Here is a 20,570-nt window from a genome sequence, read left to right as displayed (position 1 = left end):
TGTTTACCTGCGCTCCGGGGCCGCCGGCGCTTCCGGGGAGGGGCGGCCCGGGGAGCGTCCGCCAAGTGCGGCCGCGGCGCCGAGCGCAGAGCGGGCAAGGGAGCGTCTGACAAGTGACGGGCACGGGGGGCGGGAAAGGAACGGCGGGCACAGAGGGATCGCATCGGGGTGGTCAGTATTGGAAACGGAGTGCCAAAAAGGGATCTCCTCCGTGTGATCAGTATTGGAAACGGGGGCTAGAAAGGGAGCGAATCAGTGTGATCAGTATTGGGAAAAGAGTGGCAAAAAAGGGATCTCATTGGGGTAATCAGTATTGGAAAGGGAGTGCCAGAAAGGAATCAATGTGATCAATATTGGAGATGGAGTGCCAAAAAGGGACCAGGTTGATGTGATCAATATCGGAAACGGGGGACAAAAAGGGACTGGATCAACGGGATCAATATTGAAAAGGGGGTGTCAAAAAGGGATTTCATAATTTGTATCAATATTGGAAAGGGGGTGCCAAAAACGGACCTCATCAATGTGGTCAATACTGGAAATGGAGTGCCAAAAAGGGACCACATCAGTATGATCAATATCAGAAACAGGGTACCAAAAAGGGATCTCATCAATGTGTATCAATATTGGAAACAGAGTGCCAAAAAGGGACTGTATGAGTGTGATCGATATCAGAAACGGGGGCCAAAAAGGGACCTCATCAATGTGTATCAATATCAGAAAGGGAGTGCCAAAAAGGGACCTCATCAATGTGTATCAATATCAGAAAGGGAGTGCCAAAAAGGGACCTCATCAATGTGTATCAATATCAGAAAGGGAGTGCCAAAAAGGGACCTCATCAATGTGTATCAATATCGGGAACGGGGGCCAAAAGGGATCAATGTGATCAATATTGGAAATGGAGTGCCAAAAAGGGACTGCATCAGTGTGATCAGTATTGGAAAGGGGAGTGCCAAAAAGAGATCTCCTCTATGTGTGTCAGTATCAAAAATGGGGTGCACAGGGGGATCTATCAAGGTGTATCAATATCGGAAGGGGGGTGTCCAAAGGGGACTTACCAAAATGTATCAATATTGGAAAGGGGGGGGCAGAAAGGGGGGTCTCATCAATGTGTATCAATATTGAAAAGAGGGTGCACAGGGGGGATCTATCAAGGTGTATCAATATCAGAAAGGAGATTCCAAAAAGGAGCCCTATCAATGTGTATCAATAGCAAAAAAAGGGTGCCAAAAAGGGGCCTCTTCACTGTGTATCAATAGTGAAAATGGGGTGCCCAAAGGGGACTTACAAAATGCATCAATATGGAAAAGGGGGTGCCAAAAGGAGGGCCTTATCAGTGGGTATCAATATCTGAAAGGGGGAGCCCAAAGGGGACCTTATCAATGTGTATCAATACCTAAAAAAGGTGCACAGAAGGAACTTATCAATGTGTAAAAATATCTCAAACTATACCAGAAGGAGACTTACCAATGTGTATAAGGTCTCTTAAGGATAAACTGTCTAATTAAGAAATGACACTTAAATTATTTTTATTTTTAACTTAAGAACTAATTACCTGTGCTGTGTAATGTGGACTTTTAAATCTAATTGTGCAATACTACTTAAAGTTTTAAAGAAGATAAAGAAGAAGGACTAGCTTCCACCCTAAAACCTCTATCTTGTTTTTTATATATATACATATATATATATATATACACATACATACATACATTTTTTATATATTACTATATTCTAAAGCTTTAAACTCTCAAGTTTTCCACACACTTCTATTTAAACTCCACACCCATCATCTCAGTTTTGTCATTCCATTTTGGAAGCCTTCTCCACGGCCTCAGGTCAAATGCAGTGTTCTCCTGAGGGTCAGTGCCTGTCAGCAGAGAAAAACTCAAATTCTCAGCAGTTAAGGTTCTAACATATCAGTACCTAAAAAGGGTGCACAGAGGGGACCTCATCAATAGGTAGGAATACCTGAAGGGGATCAGTGAGTACCAACACCCTGTGCCAGGGCCTGCCCACCCTCCCAGGGAACAATTCCTGCCCCCTGTCCCACCTAACCCAGCTCTCTGCCAGAGCCACTCCCTGCCCACGTAAAAAATCTCTTTTTTAATAAGCCCCTTTTCCCTTACATGGGAAGATCATTTTCCCATGGGAAAAGCCATGTCCATGTTTCTGCCTCATTGCCCTGGCTGCTTTCTCATTTCTTCCTAATTTCTTCCTCATTTCCAGGCCCCCCAGCTCCTGCCTGGACTGCTTTGCTGTGTTGCCAAGGCTCCAGAATTCACCCTGGATTGCACACAGCCAGCCCTGTGGCATTTCCCCCAAGGACACAGGGTAAATTGACAGAATCTGTGTGTTATGGATTCATATTATAATATTGGCTTTTCACAAATTTTAAAATGTGTGGTGCTAAAGTAACTTTGTTATAAAGGTTTAGTTTTTATTCCTGGTGTTCATTAAGCTCAGTGCAATAGCTGATATCAGCGTGCTTGTGTTAAAATGCCTGCTGGGATGGGATAACACCCAGTGAACACAGGATGAAGGCCCTGCTATTGATATTCCAGCCATTAGCACTCACCCTCTGAAGGCAGTGAGGAGCAAACCCCAAAAACTGGTGGTGATAAAAAGTTTAAAACCACAACCAAGGAATGTGCATGCTCCAAAAAGGTGGATCCAAGGAGGAGCCAGGCTCAACAGTTCTTGGAATATATAAACTAGTTTGGGAAAAGTTTACTATGCATTATTGTTTATGAATATGCAACAGGCTGATGTAATTAAAGGTATGTAAGGGGTACCCCGAGGATAACAGGGTGCTCTCAGCTGAGTGCCAAGATGCACCTGGCCATAATAACCTTTGCTCTGTGCTCCTTGTCTCCTACTGTCCTCTGTTAAACTTTTTGGGTGCTCCCAGGAGAGTGAAGGTGTGTTTCACACACACGAGTGCTGTGACTCAGGCCACTTCACGAGGCACCGTGTGTGTCTGGCAGGTGGAGGGGTGCTGCTGATTGTCACTGCTATTTGTGGCACCCTGGCATTACAGGTGGCAGAGCAGAGCGAGGCCAAGGCACCGGCAGAGACCTCGAGCACCTTCTGGTGTTAAAAGCCCAGAGAAGAGAGAAGAACTGCCAGCTTTGAGTTCGCTTTTTTATTTTGACCGTAATGCAAACAGGCATAAGTATTCCATAAAATCAGAAGATTGGGACTATACAGAGAGGTGCATGCTTCAGAACAACGTGGATATCTTGCAAACAGAGCCAGAGCCAGTCTGAGAGAGGGGCTGGAGCACGGGGGACGAATGGCAGAGATTTTAGCAGCATTGAGAGCTCGGAGGTAGGGGAAGAACCACGTTTCTGGCTGCTTAAAGCACTGGTAGGATCACACACAGCTCAGGTCACCCCACCCCTGCACAAACCTACCCTGGGATCACACAAAAAGCAGCTACAAAAGGAGCTCCCCCTGCCCCACACACACCTGGGGGATGGGATGCAAAGTGAGAGTGCCAGGCTCAAATCTTGGCATCGTTTCCTCGAGCGGATGAAGGCACAGTGACCTCAGGGTGTGAGGGGAGCAGGGAGCAGCCAGGGCTGGGAGCCCCAGCCAGCCCAGCAGGATTTACCCACATCTGAAGGGTTTACAATGGAAAATCTGGGAGTTCCCTGCCCCAAAGCTGCCACCTTCCCCAGCCCAGTCCCCGTCCTCACCGTGGCACCGCTGCTCTTCAGGAAAAGGCCACTGGAAAATGAAAGACTCCAAGCCAACCTTTGAGTCTGAGACTGAAGGTGCCTGGGGGAGCCAAGGGGATAAATCCCTGCTCCTATTACAAAAATTAATTGGCACTGAATATCAAATTCCCCGGGCAGCTGGCAGAAGTGGTGTTTTTAACTCGGTGCAATCGAAAAAGCGACGAGTCCCGGCTGAAAGTCACCGTGCTCTGCTCATCCTCTGCCTGGGGAATTGTGTGTGCACTCTGGAAAAGCTGCACACTGCTCACAAAGCACACACAGCCTGGGGTTTTTAAAGGCATTTTGAGGCAGCAGAGCATGGGAATTCAACCTTGGGAATTGTGGGGATTTGCCTATCTTGTAGGGTTTTAGCAAAGCAGGGATTTTGCACTGAATCTCACTCGCAGGGAGATTCTCCAACCCCATCCCCGTTCCTGAGCATCCTCTGGGCTGCTGGGAAGTGGCTTTTGTTAAGACAGGGCTCCATGCCACGATCACAGGGAGAGGAGAACAAAAAAGCAGGCTCAGAAGCAAGGAGCATTAATGTCTCAGTTAATTAAGGCTGGTTTTGTTGCCCTTGATAAAATTTAAAAATCTCCGCCAGCAGTTATTGTAGGAACAAAAAGTTTGATTTAATCCAAATTTGATACACTGGCTGTTTGCTCTCTGTTTGCTTTCCCCACCCTAAAACCAACACAGGAAAACAAAGCAGCAAAAAGGAGCCCTGAATTAGCTCCTCTCTTAGACCAACTTTTCCAGTATTTAGCCTTTCAAATTTCCAGGTATTAAGGATGCCCCCGGAAGGAAAATACATTGCCTGGTGTTTTTCCCTCCCAGATTTCTACACCAGCCCTGCAGAGAGCTGCCCTGCATCCCAGTTCTTGCTTTTCCACAGCTCCAGAACAGCTTTGGATACAAGAATCTTGCCCAATTCCTCTCCACTGCAATGAGGAATAGCTGCAAAACTCCAGCATGTAGGCTCCTGGTAAAGCAGGAATTCTCAGGGCCAGCCTCACAGGTTTGATTTGCTCACTTTGAGGCGCTTCCTCCCTCCTCCCTCCCCAAAATCTGGCCAGGTAGGACGTGGATGAGTGAGGCAGGAGAGCAGCAGCCCTGGCAGTGAGGTGCTGCCACTGCTCAGCTCTGAGCTCACAACCTCTTGGGGTTTTATTCCTGTGATTCCAGGGCTCAAATTTCCATCACACCCAAACACCTGCAGGGGTGGAGGCCAGGGATTGCCAGTCTGCTTCATTTTCCCAGCAGGAAAAAAAAAAAAAAGTGGATCTGCATGGCAATGCTTAGATATGCCACGAGTTTCCCTGGGCTAAACCAAGCTGATTTTTACCTCTCCTAAATTCTGTTTCACCTCTGGAACCAAGTGCTTTAAAGCAGCAGCTTTCTCCCTCACCCCTGACTCCCTGCTGAGCACACATGGCCACAGGGAAGAAGCTGGAGCTGGGATTCTCCCGGGAAGGGGGAGATTTCCCAGGGATTGCTGGAGCCATGCATTGCAGGCACGTGCAAGCGCAGATTGACACACGCAAAAATATTCTGAAATTGCTGCTGCTGCTGCTGTGCAAGCTGCCAAAATCCCCAGTGCCACTGAAGCCAGCAGGTGTGGAAGGCATTTTGGATCTGGGAGGACTTGGATTCCAGGCTGATTTCATCCAAGTTCAGGATTACAGGTTTTTCAAGAGCACTGGCCAAATTTTGCTCTCCCTGTTACAGCAGAAGGAGTTGTTATAACAAACAGGGAGTTGCAGCAAAGTTGAATGGTCCTGAAAATGTGTCTCCATCTGTTGTGTGAAGGGACTGTGCTCCCCTCTGGAACTGTCAACGCAACTGCAGAGTTATCAGAGCAGTTCTGAAGCTGAGAACGAGTCCCTGGTGAAAGCAAGAACAGAGTCGAGTTCTGAGCATAAAATCATCCTTCCAAAAAATGGTGGGAACCCTCAGGGGGCAATGGAATGGCTTCAGTGGTCAGAAGTCAGGAGGCAGCAGCTTTGGCTTGGGCTTGGTGCAAGTCCATGAGGCTGTGAGCACAACCACGACCTCTCCCCCCAGTCTGACCAGAACGGGGTCTCCAGGGTGTGGGAGAGTTCCCAGCCCCAGTCTGCACCCACACTGTGACCTGCCCCAGCTCCATCCCCCTCTGGAACCCCAGCTCAGGGAGATGGGGCTGGGTCTGCTCCCAGTTATCCCAGGGGGAAAAGGAGCCCGAGGCAGGAGCAGTGCTGTGCTCCCTGCCCAGCACAAGGCACTGGGAGTCCCTGTGCCCCCAGCTGGGCAGGCAGGGCTGCCAAGGGAGGCATCCCTAGGGAACAGCCAGGATGGGGCAGAGGAATCACACACTCCAGGGAAGGAGCAGCCACAGGCTGGACACGGGGGCTCTGTCCCCTCTGTTCCCACAGCCTCCCTGCAGGGTGTGGCTCCTGGCCAGGACACAGCTGCAGGACTGCTGGCTGTGCACAGACACCTCAGATCCCACAGATCCCCGTGCCCAGGGGGTGCACACAGTCCCTGCCCCCCCTCGGGACACACAGGCACAGAGGGGACAGGGACAGCCCAGAGCCAGATGCCACTCTCTGGCCAGTTTGGCTCAGTTCCTCTCAAGCAACAAGCTCAGGCCACGATGTGGAGGTGACAGCTCTGTGAGGCCAATCCTGGTGGCAGATGTCTCTTTGTTTTGCTGTTGTCTCATTGTTTTGCCCTTGTCTCTCACAAACAGAAGAACAACAAACTCCCAGGCAGCCTTTCCCAGGAGATGAAACCTTGCAAATCACCAAGAGCACAGCACTGGATACCTGTGCACTGAGTGGTTTTTCCCTGCTGGTGGACACAGCAGGGTGGGAAAACACAGAACCTTTTCCCCCTGGGTTTTCAAATCCATATAATGACTCTCTGTGGACACTTGAAAGAACTAGGATGTGAAATCTTTGCACAAAACCCCATTTGTAGTGTCTTGAAAATCAAACCTCCTGTTCAGAGAAGAGACTCTTTAACACCTGGAGAGTGAAAAGGAGCAGAGCTGCTCCAAACTGGGGTGGTGGAGGTGGTGGAGATCCTTGGGAGAGCCACTGGGATGCTGGCCAGGCTGGGTCCAGCACAGGGGGTGGGCAGCAAGCACCCAGAGGGGACAGATTTGTCACCTGAGTGCCCCAGAGGCACAACTCCTGTGTGTGTGACCCCTGGAGCAGCTCAGGGCCCCGGGCTGGGGCAGACCCACCTCCCTCTGTGTTCATAGCAGAGATTTTGTGGCTTCACCTGCACGTCAGAAAGGCCACAGGGAGATGAGCAGAGGCCAGGCTGGAAGAGCCACGTTTCAGGAATAATAAAGCACATCCACAAGTTTCTTTCCCCTGTTGCTATGGGAGAAAATGGAGCTCGAGGGGAGTGTGAAGCCCCTGCAGGGGCAGGGGATGAAGGGGAGCAGTTCAGACGTCTGAGACTGACTCAACAGCAAAGAGTGAATCAAAATTCCCAGTGGTGCAGCTTGTGAGGAGCCAGCAGGAGCAGAGGCAGCTCAGAGCCCTGGGGGGTTTAACCTCATGGACCTTCATGCCAGGGAGGGCATTTCTGCTCCAGGTCCAGGCAAGGAGCCCTATACCAGCAGTTCCCCTTCAAGGGCTCAGGTGTTTGCTGAGTTCTGCCTGCCTGGCCCAGACCCTTTGCAGACCCCTGGCAGGAGGGCTGTGCTGCCCTGCTGGCTCCCCTGGGAGGGGAGATGGAGCTGATGAGCTTTGGGATGCACTAAAAGCAAGACAATCCAGCTCAGGCACGGGCTGCAGGTGGTACAGCATGGCAGGCAGGCAGCAGGACAGGAGGGAAACCTTGCCAGCACCACGGTGGGAGCTGGGAAGAGGACAAAGAGATGTTTCTTTGGGCATTACCTCCTCCTCCTCATCAGATTGCATCTTCCCTTCTTCTAAAGAAGGACCAAAAGCAGAAAGCAGGAGCCAGAATTTCCCAAAAGAAGAGGATGAGTCTGATTTTGCTTCTGATTTCCTTTCTGATTTTAGCTTTGTTTCTGCAGCCCCAGGATGGGGGTCAAGGCCAAGCTTGCTGCGAGTTCCCAGCTCTGGAGAGAGGGAGTTTTCTCCCAGACAGGACCTCTCCCAAACTCATACACCCCAAGCCAAGGGGCCCAGCTCCCCCACCCCACTGCCTGCCCCGGCATTAGGGTGGGCTGTCCTTTCCTCCCTGCTCTCCAGCTTTCCCCTCCGGGCCACCAAGTGCCGAGGCAGTGCCACACAGCCGGCCGTGTGTCCCAGCCCTGCCGGCTCAGCTCTGGCCACACCGTGGCAGCATTTATTCGTTTTATCCCGTGTTGGATGCTCAGCTGGCACCAGCAGACCTGGATCTCAAATTCTCCCGGTGCCTGGAGCCCTTTTGCTCCTGGGTTTTGGGCTGGAGATGCTTCAGGGATTCAGGGAGTCGAAGTTGCAGAAGGTGTCACAGCCCACGGAGATGTGGCAGGAGATCCTGGCTGAGGGTGGGAATAACAGCACAGCCTGGGACAGTGGGGCTTGTTCCATGGGCTGGGAGAGCAGCAGAGCTCCTGCAGCTCATTCTGTGCTGCCTTTAGCTCAGGGCAGGTGATCCGAGCCCTGTGAAAGCTCCTGGGCAATCCCAGTGCTGTCAGCAGTTCAGGAGCTCGGCTGCATCCAGGATATCCATGCACAGCTGGGCACAGCAGGGCAGGAGGGGAGGATCAGCAGCTGCCACCTCAAGATGCCAACCCTGCATCCCTGCCTCCAGCAAGAGCTGCAGCCATGTCCTGCTGTCTTTGTGGTGGTAGTGAGGAAGGACAAACCTGGGATGGGCAGAGCCAAAACATGCCAAGGTTCAATCCCTGGATGGGCCATTCACCCAGGAGCTGGGCTGGATCCCTGGGGGTCCCTTCCAGTTCAGAATGTTCTGTGATTCTCCAGGGTGCAGCAGCAGGAAGGACACACAAGGTCACGTTTGCTTTCCCTTGCAGACAGCTTTTCTCTGTTAGAGGCTTTCTGTTTCCTCCAACCTTGCTGTGGTTCTGTTAAATTGCTTTTGGGGCCAGGCTCTTGCAGCAGGGCTGAGGTGTGAGTGTGTCAGAGCCCAGCACCTTTGCAGCTGATCTCACCTCCCTTCTCACAGGAGCTGTCCTGGCTGAGACAGCTCGTGCCGCTGGCAGGTGGCACAGAGGGGCCTCACCCCTCAAAATGCCACACACATCTCTCTCGGCAGGCAGGTGGCTCCACGGTGGCACTTTCTGCTCCCTAAAATGTGGAAAGGGCTGGGGTCTGCTGTCCCAGAAGTGCTCATGAGATGTGCTAAGAGCTGCTGGCTCTGGGATTTCATGATTCCTCCATTGGCACATCCTCACCAAAGACCTGGAGCCTCCTTCCCCCTCCAAGTGCTGCCTTTGTTCCCTGGGAGCTGCTTCTGTCCCATCCTCGTGGCTTTCCAGGGTCACCTGGGAGAGGGATCAGGGCATGCAGAGCTCTGGGAACAGCCAAGCCCTCAGCGTGGCTGCAGATCAAATATTCCCTGGAAAACCCCTGGAGAAGTCACTGCCAGGAGCTTTTCCTTGGCCTGCACATCAGCCTGTGTGCTCAGAGTTTGTGGGAGAACTTCCATGCCAGCAAAAGCTGGGAGTGAGCAAAAGGAGGGAGCAGGAAAAGAGAGCAGGAGAAGAGAGACAGAGCAGGGCCCGTTTAGGAGCAATCATGACACATAAATCAGATCAAAAACCACACAGCTGTACCCAGGCTGCTTGGGGATGAATAAAATACAAGGGAATTGCACATCAGCTGCCCCCAGCCTCAGGCATACGCCCAGGTTTGTCCAAATCCAGAGAAAAGCCATGAAAACACAAGGATTCAGCCAAGCCCCGAGCTGGGGAAAGAGGGAGCCTGGCAGGAACAACCCCCAGCTCTGGACAAGCAACAAGACCTTGCCATTGCCCAGCCCCTGCCACCTCTGCTCACCCCCAGGAACTCCCACAAATGAGCACAAAGGTGGTGATTTCATGCAGCTGCAAAATGCCCTCACGGGAAGGAGAGGAAGTGTGGAATTCTGAAAAGAGCCACTGCAGGTTATAAAGTCATCCAACTCCAGTGGGGAAATCCAGGGAAGGGGAAGGAGGTGAAAAGAAATGGCCAGAGGACAAGAGCAAGAGAAGGAGGAAGGGAAGGAAATAAAAGTCATCATCATCATCAGGACACAAGAACAGGACGAGAGACAGAGTGCTTTCCATGGGCAGTTCCCCTGGGAAAGGAGCCACCGTGTCCGTGAAATACAAAACCCAGTGCCCTCCAGCTGGAGGGGGCAGCAGGTGCTGGGACTGGTTTGGCATCCCCTGGGGGCGAAGGGTCCAGTTAGGAGCAGAAAACCCTGCAAGGGAAAGGGGAGAAAGGCTGGCCTTAGAGGGAGCAGGGAGGAGCACCGCGATCATCCTGACCTGGCCTTTCCGTGTTGTGGGCAGGAGTTTACAGAGCTGGCTGGGGTGGGCAGGAAGGTGACCTTCATCCCTATCCACAATGGGAAACTGAGGCACTCTGGTAGAGTCCAGACCCCAGAGTATGTGATTCCTTGGAGAAAAATTCCTGCCAAACCTCAGGGATGTGGGGAAACCCACTCCAGGCACTACACAGGAAAGGGGTTTCACCCCAGGCTACCAAGGGCCAGCACAAGGAGCACGATCCATGCAGCTGCCCAGCCTTTATCCTAAATAATCCTTCTGCTCAGCCAGGGAAAATCCCACCATGACCAAGCTGAGCAAATGGCAAGACTTGGTAGAGCAGAAACAAACACGGCAAATGTCAAATTTTTTTTTTTTCCCCCCTCTGGTTGTTTTTGCAACAGCAGGGAGAAAAATCTCTGGATCTTTCCTGAAGGGGCATGGAGAGCTGAACACCTGGAGCCAGCCAGGCTCCCCTGCAGCTGGGGAGAGCCACCCCTGCCTGTGGGTTTTGCCAGCCTGGAAGCAGGCAGGACCATTTTCCTTTGGATGGCATTGTCAGGTCTGAGCACGTCAGTGCAATAAATTGGGAAGCTGGAGGGGTTTATCCTAGAGAGGTGACAGCTATTCCAGAGGCACTGCCGGGCTTCCAGAGCAAAAATCAGTGCCTTCCTCAGCCTCTGCTTCAAGGTGTGCACAAAAGCCAGAGCTTCCTTCCCCATCCTTCCTTCCCCATCCTTTCCCAGCCCACCAGGTGGCTGCAGGGGTTAAAACAAAGGTGTGGACTCACTCATCCGTGTCTTTTTTGCTCTCCTCGATGAAGGCGATGGACTCGGATCTAAGGCGGTTTGTCACCTCGTACGTGCGCAGGGTGACTCCAAAAATATCCTCATGGTACCGGCTGTCATCCTGGGAGGGAGGGTGGCAGGGAGAAAAGGGCATTTGTGAATGCTCAGGGACAGCCCCAGCAAAATCCTGCGCGGTGGGGAGGCAGCAAAAGCACACGAGAGGGTTTGGGGTTTGTCACGAGGGGACAGAGGGTGGAGTGACCTTCCAGAGGTCACACCTTGGGCACAGTGGGGCTGTTCTGGGCATCAGACCCCCTCAGCTGCTGGAAATTCCTGGCTGGCAGGGGCACAGTCTGTGGACAGCCCTTGGATGGGGCCTGGGTGGAGGTGGGGACATGGTTCAGAAGAGGAAATCCCACAGGAATCATGCTGAGTTATCCTCCTGGGGAGAAGCAGAGCTCTTCCAGCATCCACCCATGGGTCTGTGTCCCAAACTGAGCTCATTTAAGCTTCAGCTGCATCATCTGTCTCAAACAGGGAGATTTGCAGCAGGGACTCACAAAGCACCCTGATAAATCCATTTTTTGATGGATGGCCAACAAGCCCTGCCAGGGGTGCCCAAAAGCACTGTCACCAGTGACAGGTGCCAGGTGACCTCCCTGCACACAGACACCTTTGGAATGTCCCCCTGCTGACCCTCCCTGGGCACGGGGGGGCAGGCAGCAGGTGCAGTGCCCCTGGCAGGAGTGGCAGTGGTGGCACGCACGGGTGGCAGTGGCATGCTGCAGATACCACTCACCCGCAGCTTGCTGAGGAAGGCTCCTGCCTCCTCTGCTGACAGCTGGCCCTGCTGCCTCACGATGAGCTGCACGGCCTTGAGGACGTCCCCGGCCATGGTGACATCCCCGCAGACGTAGATGTGGCCTCCCTGCTCCTTCAGTGCTTTGAACACGGTCTGGGCCAGCTGCTCCTGTAACACGTCTTGCACGTATTTCTGAGGGACAAGGAGGAGGAGCAGGGAGCTGGGATTAACTCGGATTTGTCCTGTCCTGGGGGCAGCACTGAGGGGTGACCCCTCTTTGGGGGACACAACTGTGCCTTGCAGCACCCACAGTGACAAAAAAGAGGTGGGGACAGCAGCAAAGCATCCTTCTGCTCTTGCACGGGCACACCTGCACCATCTCTTCCACTGCCAGGCCTGTTCAGTCCCAGTGGGATTTTGGAGCAGGTATTTGCACTGGCTCTGGGCCACCCCACTGGGTGACACCTTTTCCCCTTTTCCCCTTTTCCCTTTTTCCCTTTCCTTTCCTTTTCCTTTCCTTTTCCTTCTCCTTCTCCTTCTCCTTTCCCATCCTCCTCCTTACCATTCTCCTCTTTTCCCATCTTCCTCTTTTCCCTTTCCCCTCCCCATTTTTCTTTCCCATTCCCCTTTCCCCTCCTCCTCTCCCACCTAGATAGCAGCAGGAGCAGCCTGGGCATGCATTCCAGCTGGCACTGGGATGGGGACACACCCTGGGAATGGTGCCTACAGGGAAGGGACAACCCTGCCCATTTCTGTGCCCCAGGGATGAGCCACCACCGGCCAGGGACCCAGCCCTGCTGGCCCCCGTGGGCACCAGGCTGGGCAGCATTCCCGGGGCCGTGCCCACCTTTGGTCTGTCGGGTTCCCGGGAATAGGCCGTGTACAGCTCTCTGAAGACACCCTGGCTCTTGGCAAACAGCGTCTCCTCCTTGTAGATGTGGTCAATCCTGGACTGTCGGCAGCCAAACACCAGCACCATGGGACATGGCTTCAGCCCTGGGGACAGCGTGGGGACAGCACTCAGCCTGGGGCCACCAGTTCCCACCAGCCACCTCCAGTTCCCACGAGGGGCCATCAATTCCCACCAGCCACCTCCAGTTCCCACCAGCCATCTCCCTCCAGACTGCCAGCAGATCTGCTGGGACACCCCCGGTAGGGTGGGACCCCCAGCCAAGGTGTGTGAGGTGAGGAAGAGGATGGCCCCACCCAAAATCTGTGTGAGGTGAGGAAGAGGATGGCCCCACCCAAAACCTGTGTGAGGTGAGGAAAGACGGCTCCACCCAAAATCTGAGGTGAGGAAGGACGGGCCCTACCCAAACTCTGAGGTGAGGAAGGACGGCCCTACCCAAAATCTGTGTGAGGTGAGAAAGAGGATGGCTCTACCCAAAATCTGTGTGAGGTGAGAAAGAGGATGGTCCTACCCAAAATCTCGGTGAGGCGAAACAGGGGACAGCTCTACCCAAAATGTGTGAGGTGAGGAAGGATGGCCCCACCCAAAATCTGTGAGGTGAGGAAGGACAGCCCCACCCAAACTCTGTGAAGGGAGGAAGAGGATGGCCCCACCCAAACTCTGTGAAGGGAGGAAGAGGATGGCCCCACCCAAACTCTGTGGCCCCACCTTTGTGCTGGATGTCGAAGAGCCGCTGCTGCCAGAAGCTGCGGAAAGGGGCGATGCCGGTGCCGGGGCCGATGAGGATGCAGGGCACCTGGGGGTCCTGGGGCAGGTGGAACCCGGGGGCACTGCACACATGAAAGCTCCAGTTAAACACCAGCAGGGTGCTCCCTCTGCCCACAGCCAGCTGAGACAGCTCCCAGAGAATGAGGGGCAGAAAATGAGGTGAAATCCCAGGATGTGACTTTTTTGTGCAGAATTTCCCTCCAAGGGGAACCATTTGCTCACAAACCCAGCCCTGTTTGCTCCTGCTGTGACAACAATTGAGGGCAGAGAGCTCACCCTGGGAGGGGTCTCACGCCCTCCTCCTCAGGCCTGGCCTCTGTGGGTCACTCACCCTCGTACAAAGCAGGGCACCACTTCATCTGTCTGGATCCGACTGAGCCACGACGAGCACACTCCATGGTGGATGGGTCCCTCTCCATCTGGGAAGGGAGGGAAGGAGGTCTGTTCATGGCACATCACTGTTTTCTTTCCTAAAACCCTCCCTGCTACATCCTGCATGTACACCTCCCTGAAACATTTCATATCTCAGCATCCATTCTCCATGAACTTGGCAGAGTTTGGGCCTTGGATCCCTCTGTGGAGCTACCCAGGACCCAGACCTGGCAGAGCTGGACCTCCACAATCCTTAGGGAGCACCCAGCTCTCCTTTGGACCTTTTTGGCAGGAGCAGCATTGTGATGCTCCCAGACACAAACCCCCCAGGGCAGCTCCACTGACCTCCCTGTGTCCTGCAGAGCACCAGGGCTGTGTCCATCCACACCATGACCATGCCTGGGCACATCAGTGTCACTGCTACACAAGTTTGGCTACTGGGAATGTGGATTTTGGGGTGGGCAAACAGAATCCTACATGGAGCTTGGGTTATGGACCTGCCTGTCTCAGGTTGAAAGGTGTAGCTGGGGCTGTGTGCTCTATCCCCATCTGTCAGAGCTGGGGCAGTTCTCTGCTGTCCATGGGGCAGTTTGCTTTGTCTCTCCCACAGCCAACCCTCCCTCCAGGAGATCTCTGCTCTCCATGGCCACTGAGTGTCCCTGCATGGCTGATCAAATTCCATCATCCCATGGGGAGATGCTCCGCCCAGGGGAGGAGCCAAGCATTCCTACCTGGATCCAATCTGCCCTGGGAACAGCACAGCAGCCTTTGCCCACTGCATTCCCAGAGGAGCAGCTTTCTCCTGCCCTGCATTCCCAGAGGGAGAGCAGGCCCATCTCCAGCAGCCCTGGAGCTCCAGAGGAAAACTCCTGCCTTGTGCAGGATCCCTGCTCCAGCAGAACCACAGCTGGCACTGCAGGAGGGCTGAGCCCCCCTGGGTGCCACCACCCTGACCCACAGGGGGCCAGCTCCTGTTCTGACTCTGGCAGGGTTGTTTTGTATTACTGCATTGCTTATTTTATTTTAATTTTTCCCTACTAAAGAACTGTTATTCCTACTCCCATATCTGAGAGCCCCTTAATTTCAAAATGATAATAATTCAGACAGAGGGGGTTTACATTTTCCATTTTAGGGGAGTCTCCTGCCTTCCTTAGCAGACACCTGGCCTCTAAACCAAGACACCACCCCAGAAGTGTCACCTCTGTGTCACTGCCACTCTCCATGACATGGGACAGCAGTGGTTTGGGGAAATCTACTCTTGCAGTGGGCTTTAAAGGAACATCTCCCTGGCAGAGGTTTGGTGTGGCTGCCCCTGTGCTGTGTTTCCTGCAGAGCCCAGCCCTGGGGCGGTACCTCGGGTACGGTAGGACACCACAGCCACGGTGAGGTGCACCTCCCCTGGGTACATCTCTGGGGACGAGCTGATGGAGTAGTAGCGAGGCTGCAGGAGGGGCAGCTGGGTCAGCAGCAGCGTGGAGGGCATCTGCACCGAGGGGAACTCCTCCAGCACCTCCACAATCGTGGGGTTCTTGGACCACTTCCACTCCTCGTACTCCTGCAAGCCCTGGGAAAGAGGGAGGGAGGAGAGAGCTGCAGGATCCACCTTTTCCAGGTGATATCCCAGGAGGTCCGTGGCAAAGCTGGAGTGGGTGGTAGTGAAGGCACACTGAGCCCTGCTCAGGGGTGGAGACTCAGCCTAAGCACAGTGTGGGATGGAAGTGCCCTGGCTGGGCTGTGATTGCCCCCAGGCCTTGCAGAACCCAGGGCTTGGGCTCTTTACCTTGCTGAGGACCTGCAGGCGTTTCTTCTCCTTGTCACTGGTGGCCAGCAGAGCAAACTGCTGCAGCAGCAGCGGGGTAGGAGGGGTGGTGATGTCCAGGTAGTACTTGAAGGCCTGGAAGATGGTGCAGGGTGGGACACGATTCTCGTCTGTCCAGTTACTGATGACACCTGCCAGGAGGGAATCCAGCACGAGCCTGGGATCAGCTGAGCAGCAGGGCCAAGGTGGGCAAATCCTGGTTTTCACCCCCACTGGATTAGGGTTTTCCATCTCCAGCAGGGAATCAGGGAATCCCTGAAATCCGGTGTTGGGACGGCCCCTCCACATCCCTTAACTCTTCTTCCCAGTCCTAGACATTGCCCTTTCTAAGGGAATATAAACACCTTTAGTTTTATCATGGAAAATCTTCCCCAGGGCCCTGCCCACCCTTCAAACCCTTGCCCCACATCCTAAGTGCAGACAAGCAATGGCTCTGGGCAGAGATGGGATGAAGGAGGTGCTCCCAATCCACACAAGCACACCAGGGAGATGAAAATAATTTTCCTGGGGCCACCCACCTCCCTGAGGAGCTACAAGAACTTCAGGGAAAGGAGGAGAGAGGCCACCTGTGCTCCCTGGTTACCTAGAGCTGTACTCCTCTCCTCCAGCAGCTCCACCTTCACCAGCTGGTTGGTTGGAGGGGCGTCCTCAAGCCTGTCAATGAGGGCATTGACCAAGTCCTCGTGGTTGCCCGGGAAGACGCCCAGGTGGTCCCCGGGCTGGTACTGCAGCTCCTGGTGCCCGTTGGTGTGCAGGCGCAGGAAAATCGTCAGGCGGCTGCAGGGCAAGGAGCAAAAGCAGGAAAAAGTGGTTTTGGGTATCCTTCCCCAAAATCACTGACTTTGGGGTGATCTTTGGGAAAGCCCCCAAAGATCCTTCAGGGAGAGGCTGAGCCCTGGCCTCAGGAGCTGCTGGTGAGCTGGGCAGGGGTGGTGGCATGTCCAAGCTGAGGTGGCCGTGTCACCAAGGTCACAGCAGGGAAAAGGGACAGTGCAGCATGCCCTGACTCACCCTCAGGGACTTTTTAAAAGGGGAAAACCAATTGAACCTCTTGCTCAGTGATTTTATCCTTCCTTTGCTGCCCCTCCAGCCAGCTCCCCATTCCATGGGCTGAGGGAGGGACCAGCAGGAATTCCACCATGCATGGAGGCCAGGAACACCCTCCACTGCCTTCCAGGTTGACTCATGGCCTGCACAAAGGTGGATTCCATGGATATCCAGGGCTCAAGGGCTGTTTGCAGCACTGTTCTGGGTGCCCCACGTGTGTGTTCACCTCCCAAGACAGCAGTGTCTCCTACCTGGACTTGGGGCTCTGCAGGTTCTGGCGTGTCAGGAGCCGGGCTGCATAGACACGTTTTTTGTGGATGCTGTACAGTCCTGAGGAAAAGAGTCAGGGAAGGGATTCAGCATGGCCAAGGCTTCTGTAGGATCATTGTGGGTTCAGCCCCTCAGACCAGAGCTGACCACAGGAGTCTGACCTCCCTCCTGTGAGCCCAAGGGATCAGGAACCCCAGGGGTGACACAATCATTTTTTTCAGTGACAGAGGAGGACTCCAAAACCAGCCCTGTGACACTCAGGGCTGTGGCCTCACACTGCCCACAGCTCCTCTCGCTGCCAGTGCCACCTGGCTGGCAGGAGAGTGCCTGGGTTTGGGCAGAGCTGAGCTGGTGCTGCAGGAAGTGCAGGAGCCGTGCTGAGGGGCCAGGTGTCCGTGGGCTGGACCTGCCTTTGCTCCACAACGCAGCATTGGACAAAATAAGCCTAGAAAGATCCAAATTTTCCAGCTCTTCGCTTCAAAAAATGGGGTCAGGAGGAGGGAGAGCAGATCATGTCCAAACATCTCTGTTACAGACACAGACAGGACCGGCCTGAGGGGCCTGGGGCTGCTCCTTGAGCATGGGATGGGGGGGAAAGGCAGGGCTGAAATGCTGGGGATTTACCAGAGACAAAAAAAACAGGGTCTGGCCCCTCTGCCCCTGTGTGTTGTCCATGTTCCCCACAGGCCGAGCCCTCCAGGCCTGTACCTTGTGTGAGCTCAGGAGCCTCAGCCACGTAGGTCAGGCGGAACTTGCTCCTCTTCCAGCTGCGGTCGTTGCTGATCAGGGAGTTGTTGGCTTTCTCGATGTTCACATCGTCCCCCACGCAGAACACATCACACGCTGCCTGCAGCACCCACCAGGCCCTCAGGCACCCACCAGCCCAGCTGATCCCCTCAGCCCAGCCCGGCCCGGCCCAGCTGATCCCCCCAGCCCAGCCCAGCCCGGCCCAGCTGATCCCCCCAGCCCGGCCCAGCTGGTCCCCTCAGCCCAGCTCAGCCCGGCCCAGCTGATCCCCTCAGCCCAGCCCGGCCCGGCCCAGCTGATCCCCCCAGCCCGGCCCGGCCCGGCCCGGCCCAGCCCAGCCCAGCCCAGCCCAGCCCAGCCCAGCTGATCCCCTCAGCCCAGTCCAGCCCAGCCCAGCCCAGCCCAGCCCAGCCCAGTCCAGCCCAGTCCAGTCCAGCTGACCCCCTCAGCCCAGCCCGGCCCATCTCATCCCCCCAGCCCAGCCCAGCCCAGCCTGGCCCAGCTGATCCCCCCAGCCCGGCCCGGCCCGGCCCGGCCCGGCCCGGCCCGGCCCAGCCCGGCCCAGCCCGGCCCAGCCCAGCTGATCCCCTCAGCCCAGTCCAGCCGATCTCCTCAGCCCACCCCCAGCCCAGCCCAGCCCAGCTCAGCTCAGCCCAGCCCAGCTCAGCCCAGCCCAGCTCAGCCCAGCCCAGCTCAGCCCAGCCTGGCCCATCTCATCCCCTCAGCCCAGCCCGGCCCATCTCATCCCCTCAGCCCAGCCCAGCCCAGCCCAGCCCAGCTCAGCCCAGCCCAGCTCAGCCCAGCCTGGCCCATCTCATCCCCTCAGCCCAGCCCGGCCCATCTCATCCCCTCAGCCCAGCCCAGCCCAGCCCAGCCCAGCTCAGCCCAGCCCAGCTCAGCTCAGCCCAGCCCAGCCCAGCCCGGCCCAGCTGACCCCTCAGCCCAGCCCACACGGAGAAGGAGCCCCCAGCAGCGTGGGGCTGGAGCAGTGCCCACGGGCATGGCTCGTGGGGCTCTCCTTCCCACCTATCTGGGATGATGCAGGGGTTCAACACGTTGGTGATCTTTGGGTGGTCAGCCCAAAGCAGAGGGTCAGCTCCACCCTCCTTACTGTGGGCTGGGGCGGTGCTGGAGTGTCCCGGTGCCAGGAAGGGGAGGCTGGGTTCGGATCCAGCTCCAAGCTCTGCCCTTCTCCCCCCTGCTCCTCCCTGCAGCCCCAGGTTACCTTGAAGACCTTCTTGGCCCAGGTCCTGAAGGATTCCTCCTGGCCGCAGAGCTCATCCCCTTCTCCCATGCGGAGGATCCTCTCTCCCCCCAGCTCCTCCAGCAGCGTGTCCACGGCGCGGGCGAAGGCGCAGAAGTGGGGGTAAGCCCTGGAGCCCAGCCCAAACACGGAAAACCTGTGCAAAGATGGCTCAGCTGTGGTTGCTCAGCTGGGAGGGACCCTGAGGGGGAAGGTAATCCCACCAGAAGACACCAGAGTTTACTAAGGTGCTCCCTAAATCGTAGGGCTCACAACTCTCTCACACACACGAGGTGATGAGCAGTTTTCAACCCCAGTGGGCAGTGGGGTGACTCACCACAATGCAGCTGTTTTCACTTACTATACGAACAATTTATTCTCAGAATTCAGCTGATGTGTGGCTCTGGTGAAAATTTGCAGTTTGTGCTGCACTGGAGACCACATGTCTGGGTAGCAAGTCAAGTTCAAAAGCTTCATCTAGATACATCTATTAAGTTTTAAAAATCGCAGCTATTGATCTGAATTATTTCAGTCCAGAGCCAGGTCTCATAGAAAGAAACATGTCAGGAGCAAGGCACTCTGAAGCTTGCCAGAGCACAGCTGGCCCCTCCTGTCCCACCACCAGCCACAGCAGCCTGGGGGGGTCTGCCCATCACCCAAACACCTCAGGGCCAGGTGGGGTCTGTGCAGCACCGGCTCCTGCTTGGTCCCTTTACCTGACGTTTGCCAGGGGCCCCGTGCTCTCGAAGTTGTCCCTGGAGTCAGGGCCATCACTGGAGGATTTCCGTGCGTCCGAGTAGGAGGAGACGCTGTTGAACCGGACCTTGTAGCTCCTGTGAACAGCGACAGCAGCCAGGCTCACTCTGGGGGCACCCCTGGCTTTGGGCTCACAGGGGAGCTCCAAAGCAGAGCTCGGGGCTCACAACTCCATCAGCAGGCAGGGTGGGAAGAGCAGAGGAATGTGTTCCCTCCGGGGGTAAAGCCATAGCAACCCCTGTGCATCCCCAGCTGGAGCAGGAATGCTCCATGAGGTCCTTGTCACCTCCCACTGTGCTGGCCCAGGTGCTGGCCACCACAGTGACGCAGAGCTGCCAGCACCTTTGGCTTTACCTGCCCTTCCCTGGCAGCACACAAGGTCGGGTGTGTGTCTGAAGAGATATTCTGAGGGTTGTTTCATTCATAGGAAGTGGGAAATAAAAAGAAAAAAAAACAGAGTGAGAGAAGAAGGGGTGAGGAGGGGGAAGGGGAGCCGAGGAAAAAAAAATAAAATCTGACAACAGCAGAAGTATTTCTGAATTGAGCCATCTCCCAAAATTGCTCTGCACAAGAGTTTCTAAATTTACAGGCAGAGCAGTGAGCAGTGAGCAGTGCTGTGTGCATGAGTCACGGCACAGCTCCTGCACCCGGCATGGCACGGCACGGCACGGCACGGGAGAGCACGGCCTGAGCCAGGGACAGCCAGGTCACAGGGCCCCAGGGCCACCTCTGCCAGGGACAGCCGGGTCACAGGGCCCCAGGGCCACCTCTGCCAGGGACAGCCGGGTCACAGGGCCCCAGGGCCACCTCTGCCAGGGACAGCCAGGTCACAGGGCCCCAGGGCCACCTCTGCCAGGGACAGCCGGGTCACAGGGCCCCAGTGCCACCTCTGC

At 55.3% G+C, this 20,570-nt stretch overlaps 1 protein-coding gene across 2 annotated transcripts in view; it reads right to left on the bottom strand.

Annotated features, from left to right (window-relative positions):
• Positions 1–3,124: 3,124 nt before the first annotated feature.
• NOS1 (nitric oxide synthase 1) overlaps positions 3,125–20,570 on the bottom strand; it is a 67,398-nt gene continuing 49,952 nt past the window's right edge. For both annotated transcript variants that reach the window (XM_059863300.1, XM_059863299.1), the window contains exons 17-29: positions 19,638–19,754; positions 18,904–19,078; positions 17,640–17,778; positions 16,913–16,991; positions 16,198–16,391; positions 15,576–15,745; positions 15,149–15,359; positions 13,755–13,842; positions 13,364–13,485; positions 12,593–12,741; positions 11,743–11,937; positions 10,946–11,064; positions 3,125–10,088 (exon numbers count right to left, since the gene is read on the bottom strand). In XM_059863300.1, coding sequence (XP_059719283.1) covers positions 10,073–10,088; positions 10,946–11,064; positions 11,743–11,937; positions 12,593–12,741; positions 13,364–13,485; positions 13,755–13,842; positions 15,149–15,359; positions 15,576–15,745; positions 16,198–16,391; positions 16,913–16,991; positions 17,640–17,778; positions 18,904–19,078; positions 19,638–19,754 — 1,774 coding nt within the window. In that variant the 3' untranslated portion in view covers positions 3,125–10,072. The remainder of the gene's footprint in view (positions 10,089–10,945; positions 11,065–11,742; positions 11,938–12,592; positions 12,742–13,363; positions 13,486–13,754; positions 13,843–15,148; positions 15,360–15,575; positions 15,746–16,197; positions 16,392–16,912; positions 16,992–17,639; positions 17,779–18,903; positions 19,079–19,637; positions 19,755–20,570) is intronic.

This window comes from Haemorhous mexicanus, chromosome 19, assembly GCF_027477595.1.
Source record: "Haemorhous mexicanus isolate bHaeMex1 chromosome 19, bHaeMex1.pri, whole genome shotgun sequence".
Lineage (NCBI taxonomy): Eukaryota > Metazoa > Chordata > Aves > Passeriformes > Fringillidae > Haemorhous > Haemorhous mexicanus.
The sequence above is the reverse complement of the archived record's forward strand: the minus strand, read 5'-3'. Positions and strand labels throughout refer to the sequence as shown.